Here is an 8634-nt window from a genome sequence, read left to right on the forward strand (position 1 = left end):
AATTACGTGGTCCCTGTGTTGCAATTGTTTCTTGGAATGTATCTATGATTGACTTCTTACAAGAATCTGAACATGTACTGCTATCCTTATGAAACCTGAACATGTACTGCTATCCTTATGAAACCTATCTGGAAATCTAAAACCAGTCTTTATTTTTGTTAGGGGGAGGTTCAATCTCTCCCAAAGGGAAATCTAGCACTTTTAAAGCTTCAGCACTGATTGGGACAAGATCACTACCTAGAACAAGAATCCCATGCAAAGGACCTACCATCCAGAGAACACCTAGTGTGTCTTCATTGTGCAGTGTGCAGAGTGATCACAGCTCTGTCAGCACAAGATGTAAGTACTTTGGTGTGTATTCGGCACGGATTGTAGCTGAGCACTTGTCTTCACTTTTCTGTGTCTTGCGCACCGGGTAATGTACAGCACGGGGAGATGTCTTTTCTGTTAAAGCACAGAACACATTTTCAATTGTCTGAGCACTGAGAATTGTTCAAAATGGTGGCTGTCTTTTCTGTTAAAGCACAGAATAACCCCAACACCCTGTATCACTCTTTGGAGCCTTGTGTATGCTGTAATTGTACTGGGCACTTCATAAAATGTGCATGTTCTTTTTGTAAGTCCTAAGATGCAGTGTTTCAAAGGTTTAAAATGTAAATGCTCTTGTATCTTGCTGTGTATCTCTCTATTGTGTCGTTGTGAAGAATGGCACGTAAACGGGTATACACAATATGAAAAACCAAATTAACGCCAGGCATGCAGACTGCTCTACATTGGGCCTCACGCAGCCCTAGCTATTTAGTTGTCAAAAATGTGCAGAGGTTCTACTGAATGTGGACATTCTATGGCAGGTAATGATTTTACATACCGGTAACAGGAGCTAAATGGATCATAAATTGTTTCTCAACACATCTACTATGACTGTTTTTAAGGTGCAATTGTCTAAAAAGGAAATCAAATACGATGTTATAGGTGCATCTTTATGATGAAATAGAAATTTTATTCCATTATTGTATATCCATGAGAGAGTGGGAGTTGGAGAGGGGGGGTTGTTAAGGGTAAAGGGGTGAGAGGGGGTGTGTGAGTGTAAGAGAGGGGGCTGAGAGACAGGAGGAATGGGGGGGTTGAGAGACGGGAGGAATGGGGGGGCTGAGAGACAGGAGGAGTGGAAGGTGGAGCTAAGACAGGAGGACGGGGGGGAGCTGAGAGATGGGAGGGGAGTCAGGTGGAGAGGTCTTAGAGATGTGGGGATGGGGGTGTCAGAGGGGGAGGGGGAGTGCAAAGGAGAGACTGCAGATGGGGACAGTGCCATGTGGTCTCTCCCCTCTTTTTTTCTCAAAGTGTGTTGGCATGTATGTGTAGGATGCCGGGTACCTGATGGCCAGGAGCGGAAGCGCAGAGTCTCCCTCTTGATCTGGGGCTGCTCTTGCTGTTCTCTTCCTCTAGGCACCCAATCGGCCTGTCCTCCAGCCTGGGCCGCAAGGGTTCTGGAAGCAGAGAGGACGTGGAGGAATCAAGGTTCTGGGGGCGCCTGGGTGGCCACGCCCACTCCTTTTCGCTTCTTCTGTGGTCAGGGAGGGGGTGGAGCTCTTCTCCCTCCTGGGCATTTATATCTAACTGCCCTTCTCGTTGGCCACATTCCCTGTAATCCCACCACTGTTTGCTGCCACGCTCCCGCCAAACTCTGCATAAAAACCGGCCCACTGAGCCATCGGCCCACTAGAAAACTCCTGGTACTGCTGATCCAGTACATGCCTGTTACAAAAAGAGATGTTGATATGCCTTGCTTGATATAGCTCTGTACCAGTTAGTATTGGTGCACTTGTGAAATATAAGGTTATATTTGTTATTTGGCTTAATTTTCTTGGATGATTTTAGTGTGGTGTTAAAGGTACGCTTTTAGGGCGTCTTTCACATACTTTCTCTGTTTCATCGAAGCATGGGATTCTAGACTACTCGGTCGCATATGACATTCATGTCCATTAGGCTTTTCCTCCATCTTGTGACCCATGTAATGCCTATGGGTAGCCAAATGTAAATGGAAGTGCATCTGCCTATATCCACCCACGTCCAATCTATTTGCAAAATTATTTTGGGCTGTCTGTAGTCAGATATGCCCGAGTTCGTTCAGGCATGTATCAGGTGGTATCAAAGTTTTGAGACTAGCTTGTTTACTGTTTATCTGCGTTTACACACTACCGCCCCCTTGAGTAGTCCCTTGAGCAGCAATACAGTGCTTCCTGCCACTTCTGAAATGTGTCCTGTAAGTCTTCTTTTCGAAGCGTGTCAAACACCCTTTGCTGTTCGCGTTGGAGCTCGCAATGGTGTCAAAACGGCTACCTTTGACCTGGATCTTAAGCTCTCTGCAGCATCTCTGTGAACTTGCCAAATCGCATCAAAAGTTTGTGGCAGATTTCCCTGGTTTCACGCAGAATTTCATGTTTGCTCTTTGTTCTAACTTGTTGTCCATGATAAAATGGCAGCTGTGGTAACACACATGGTCAGAATTGCACCAGTTGCAGAGTTCCTGATGAACACAAAGCAATTTCTTTTGGCACCCTGACTTATGGAAGGTTGGTGCTCCCTGTGACTGTGTTCAGCCGTGTGCCGCCATCTGTTACAAAAACTAGACGCTAAACTTTTTGATACCACCCTAAATGCTCATACTACTCGGTACATCATCCAGTTGCCACATGTTTGAAAGGCTAACAGTGTGGTTGGATGATGAACCTTTCCTCCAAGGTGCTCAAAGGAGCCAGGATTTGACGCCGACAGGCCAAAGCACCTGTGTGCAAGAGGCCAAGTACAGTACAAATGTGTGTTTCAATAGCCTGGCCCCATAAATACAGCCATCAAACTGAAGTACCTGACCTGTTCTGCTAATGCCCAGCATATGCCTCTGATGCAGAAATGCAGTGCTCGCCTCGACCAAGACCAACTGACGATGCTCTACTCTTTGCAAATACAGATATGAAATATGCAAAATGTGCAAACATGACTCACTGATACATAGCTTGTCTAATAATTCTGTGGCATGCACTGCTCCATGAGCATTGTTTCACTATACCTACCATTTAGCTGGATGAACCTAAGAGCTTGGTCCCTGAACTGGAGAGGAAATGTTAAAACTGTAATCATATAGTTACATGTAGTAATGATTTTGGTTTTAACTATTTCTCACCTAGGTGCCTGAAGATTCTCACCTCTCTAGTTGTCGCGGTGGTGATGAAATCTTTGCACCCGAGTTTACAGCTCCTCTCCCTGGCTCGTATAAATACAACAAGAAGTGTCAGACTCTGGCACCCTCAGATTTATCAAATGGGGTACTTAACTACTTGCCGACCAGCCGCCGTCATTCTACGGCGGCAGGTCGGCTCCCCTGCGTGAGAGCCCGTACAATAACGTCCGCTCTCTTAGCGGCCACTAGGGGCACAGGAGTCACGAGCCACTAGGAGCGCGTGACTCCTGTGCGGGTTCCTGGCGGGCGCGATCGCCGCCGAGCACCCGCGATTGCTCGTTAGAGCGGGGACCGGGAGCTGTGTGTGTAAACACACAGCTCCCGGTCCTGTCAGGGGGAGAAATGCAATGTATGAACAGCGATCAGTCATTTCCCCTAGTGAGGCCACCCCCCCTACAGTTAGAACACACCCAGGTAACATACTTAACCCCTTCCCCGCCCCCTAGTGTTAACCCCTTTCCTGCCAGTGTCATTTTTATAGTAATCCAATGCATTTTTATAGCACTGATCGCTATAAAAATGCCAATGGTCCCAAAAGTGTCCGAAGTGTCCGTCATAATGTCGCAGTACCAAAAAAAAAAAAAGCTGATCACCGCCATTACTAGTAAAAAAAAATCAATAAAAATGCCATAAAACTACCCCCATTTTGTAAACGCTATAACTTTTGCGCAAACCAATCAATAAACGTTTATTGCAATTTTTTTTTTACGCAAAATATGTAGAATACATATCGGCCTAAACTGAGGAAACCTTTTTTTTATATATATTTTTGGGGGATATTTATTATGGTAAAAAATATTCATTTTTTCTTTTAAAATTGTCGCTCTATTTTTGTTTATAGCACTCCATCTACAAGCTGAACTTTACTTCCTCCATCAGCGCATCCCTCTCAGTTAAAGCAGAAATATAGGCAAAAATGTTTTTTCCTTTTGGATAGAGTAAGGGAGCGCTTTCGCCATCTGTGTCCCATTGCAGAGATTTACCTTCACTTCCTGTCCCATAGCCAAACAGGAAGTAAGAGGAAATCCCTGAAAATTAACGTAATTTCTTGGGGACCCCCAGGTTACTAGAACTAGTGTCCCCATGTTTAATTATTTAAGCTCACTCCTCCATTTACAAGATGAATTATTTCTACTCCACAGGCTTATTACACCTATGTCTTGCACTGTTTAAAACCTGAAAACGTAAATGGGGCATATTTATAAAGCCATGAATGTGACTTCCACCAAACATTCACTGGTGGTGAACCAATCACTGCCAATTAAAAAATATACACCACTGCTTTATAAATGTGCCCCTAAAACTTGGGTGAGGTGCCTTTAAATTGTTTGTCTCAGCAGCTCAAATATGCATGTTGTCACTATGTATGTTAACTTTATTTACTATGTTATTAGGTAAAGCATTACGAATGGCACCTAGTAAAAAGTGCCCCTCGTTTCCAAGTAGATTTTTTATTTTGGGCATTTCAGTTTTTGTGTTTTTGTTTTTATATTTTAAGCTTTTATTCCTTTAGGGGCCGGGCTGCCACTGACTATAATCTACATGCAGAGTGCCGGACGCATGGATTCCAATGGGTTTTTTTTTTTTTTTTTGTCTTTTTCTAAGCCGCACATGATTAGAGCCCGAGGCTCTTAATGGCTTAAAACAAGTGGACTCGGGACGCAGAGCACAAGTGTGACAATAGTGAACTAATATTCACTATTGTCTTCCTGATTCTCCTCTTGGCCAATCAGGAAGCTGGTCCTGAGACCCGATTAGCCAAGAGGAGAAGCGATCCTATTGGCCTCCTAGGAGGAGGAGGGAGGAGATACACGGCAGAAGCCGCTGTGATGCAGGGGATGAGGCGATGCAGGGAAATCCATCGCTCACTGCCCGCAACCTAGATGGGCTAAGTGCGCGGCTATGACAGGATGGGGGGGGTGAGTGTGGCTGTGGGGTGCATTGTTTGTCCCCCACCCAAAAAAAAATATTCCACATGCAGCTACTGCTTTTGGCTGCTCTGTGCTTGTCTGATAAAGGACCAGCCCCGCACAGTATAAAGACATATCATTGTACAGTCATCTGATGTGTGAACTAGTCTGTTGCGTGGGAGGAAAAAGCACAGTAAAGTCACAATACACAAATTAAAATAGTGAGAATTCCGAGTGCTTGAGGCATTTTACACCATCAGATGTTGCTTTTCTAGGCTCATTGGGCCGGATTCAGATAGGTTACGCGGATCTAAAGATCCGCTAACCTATCTGATTTACGTTACGCCGCCGCAAGTTTTTGAGGCAAGTGCTTTATTCAGAAAGCACTTGCCTGTAAAGTTGCGGCGGCGTAGCGTAAATCCCCCGGCCGAATTCAAATTCGGCGGGTAGGGGGCGTGTAATTAAATCAGGCGTGTCCCCGCGCCGAACGAACTGCGCATGCGCAGTCCGCAAAATTTCCCAGCGTGCATTGCTCCAAATGACGTCGCAAGGACGTCATTGGTTTCAACGTTAACGTAAATTACGTCCGGCCGTATTCGCGAACGACTTGCGCAAATTACGTAAAAATTTCTAAACTCGGCGCGGGAACGACGGCCATACTTAACATAGGATACGCCGCACATACCCCTCATATAGCAGGGGTAACTTTCCGCCGGAAAAGGCCGAACGCAAACAATGTAAAAAAGTGCGCCGGGCGGTCGTTCGTTTCTGAATCGGCGTAACTCCTCATTTGCATATTTGACGCGTAAAAGATACAGAAGCGCCACCTAGAGGCCGGCCTGGAATTGCAGCCTAAGATCCGACGGTGTAACACAGTTACACCTGTCGGATCTTAGGGATATCTATGCGTAACTGATACTATGAATCAGTCGCATAGATACGACCGGCCGGCCTAAGGCCCCGTACACACCATAGAATCCATCCGCTGAAAAATCCCAGCGAATGGGTTTCAGCGGATAGATCCTATGGTGTGTACACGCCAGCGGATCTTTTTCCGCGGATATATCTCCCCTGGGATGGATTCCAGCAGATCGAATATTTGCTGACATGAATAACATATCCATCTGCTGGAGTCCATCCCAACGGATGGATCCGCTGGTCTGTACAGACTCACCGGATCCATCCGTCCGAAGGGATCCCCCGCATGCGTCGTAATGATTCGACGCATGCGTGGAATTCCTTATATGACAGCGTTGCGCACGTCGCCGCGTCATAATCGCGGCGACGGCGCGACACGTCATCGCCAGAGGATTTCGGCGCGGATTTCAATGCGATGGTGAGTACACTCCATCGCATTGAAATCCGCGGAAATCCTCGAGAGGATAAATCCTCCCGTGTGTATGGGGCCTTAGAGATACGATGGCGTATCAGGAGATATGCCGTAGTATCTCCTATCTGAATCTGGCCCATTATGTTTTAACAGTCCAATCCGTTCCTTGGATCAGAATAAATTTTCCATAATGCAGGATAGATTTGATAAAGCATGCAAGGTCTTATTAATAAAAGTGGTTGGAGGTTTACTAAAGTAGTAGCAAAATAAATCTTTGAGAATCGGAATCTACTTTAGAGATTGACTGGGGCTTTTTTGGCATGCACCACCTGCTGATTGAGGAACAAGTACATAGTCTGAAGGATTTTAGTCAGGGCTAAGGTGAACTTATCCTTTAGCCCATGGGTCTTCAAACTATGGCCCTCCAGTTGTTTAGGAATCATCATGCCTAGTCACGTCTGTGAATGTCAGTTTTACAATGCCTCATGGGATGTGTAGTTCCGCAACAGCTAGAGGGCCATAGTTTGAGGATCCCTGCTTTAACCAATGAAACCAGCAAGCTACTCATTCACCTGTTCTCACATCGACTATTGCTATTCCCCCTTCAATCATGAATACTGTTGGCAGATTTGTCTACCTTAACGACTGCCCAGTGTCTGGCACCCCTCTCTGCCAATCGCTTCACTGCCTTCCAGTTGCCCAATTAAATTCAAAATATGAACATCCTACAAAGTACTTAACAACTTTGTCCCGGCTACATCACCAATCTTGTCTTAATATATCACCCAAACCCTCCTCTCCTGCCTCTTCCCAGGACCTCTTGCTGCCTTTTCCTTCCTTGCGTACATCCAGGACTCCAGAGCCACTCCCGTCCTCTGGAACGACCCTACCCCAGTCTGTCTGGCTGCTCTGTCCACCTTTAGCCAACCCCTGAAAACGTCTCATTAGGGAAGCTGGTCTTGCCTCCATCTACAAGCTGAACTTTACTTCCTCCATCAGCGCATCCCTCTCAGTTAAAGCAGAAATATAGGCAAAAATGTTTTTTCCTTTTGGATAGAGTAAGGGAGCGCTTTCGCCATCTGTGTCCCATTGCAGAGATTTACCTTCACTTCCTGTCCCATAGCCAAACAGGAAGTAAGAGGAAATCCCTGAAAATTAACGTAATTTCTTGGGGACCCCCAGGTTACTAGAACTAGTGTCCCCATTGGAAGATTCTCCTCTTACAGTTCTGGGTACAGTCCAAAATTTGGGATTTTAGTTATACTTTAATACCTTTGTACCCTTTGCTTGTTATAATTATTATTTATTGCCTTTTATTTTTTATTGTAAGCTCTTGTGAGCAGTGCCCTCTTGTATTGAATGGTTTTGTAACACTACTATCTTACTATATTCTAAATGGCTGAGCCATGAACTATTGGTGCTATAAAAATCCTGTATAAAAAGGCTTGTGCAAAAAAGTAGCTCAATATTTGTTTTAACTGGACTTTTTAAAACCAATGTTTCACTTTTTCTATGTCTGAGAATGGCGATATTTTAATGTATTTGTATTCTTCTATCAACAGCTACAACTACTGCCGCAAGCAGCATCAAGACTGATGAAGTTCCAGCAAAGTGCATGAGACAGAATGGCGTTGGTATTGCTCAGCCAGCTAAAGTTACACTGTCAAGAGTAAGAGCTCATTCACTGAAAACTACCCAGACAGGTGGGTTATCCAGAAATGTAGGAAAGCTCAAGGGGACAACACACTGTCATTCTTATGATGTTTTGGTAGCAGAGCAAATTCTTAAACTTTTCACAAATGCGTGTTGCAACATGACATCTACTGCACCTTTTGTCACATGATATAGCTGTACTAATACAACCCTTGTATGCGGTAGATGAACACATTACTATGCATGCTCGCTAAGAGAGAGAGAGAGAGAATTATTCTTCATATGCTGCAAATTTGGATTACAAATGGAAGTCCATGGATGCTTGTTCCGTGAAGTTAATGATAATAGTTGGGGAAGCTGTGATGTAATATTTCACAAATGTTTTTACTGTAGCTAAGAATGTTTAAGATTGGCCATACATTATACAATTTTCCATTTTAGAATTGACCAAAGCCATATAATATGAACTCAAAACGAAGCACTTTCAATTGGTATGCAATCAG

General features: G+C 44.7%; 1 protein-coding gene across 1 annotated transcript in view; it reads left to right on the plus strand.

Moving 5' to 3' along the window:
* Positions 1-8321, plus strand: part of LOC120940047 (microtubule-associated tumor suppressor 1 homolog) — a 129234-nt gene extending 120913 nt beyond the window's left edge. The window contains exons 4-5 of the mRNA XM_040352623.1: positions 163-339; positions 8041-8321. Of these exons, the coding sequence (XP_040208557.1) occupies positions 163-339; positions 8041-8321 (458 nt within the window). The remainder of the gene's footprint in view (positions 1-162; positions 340-8040) is intronic.
* The last annotated feature ends 313 nt before the right edge of the window (positions 8322-8634 follow it).

This window comes from Rana temporaria, chromosome 1 (assembly GCF_905171775.1).
Source record: "Rana temporaria chromosome 1, aRanTem1.1, whole genome shotgun sequence".
Lineage (NCBI taxonomy): Eukaryota > Metazoa > Chordata > Amphibia > Anura > Ranidae > Rana > Rana temporaria.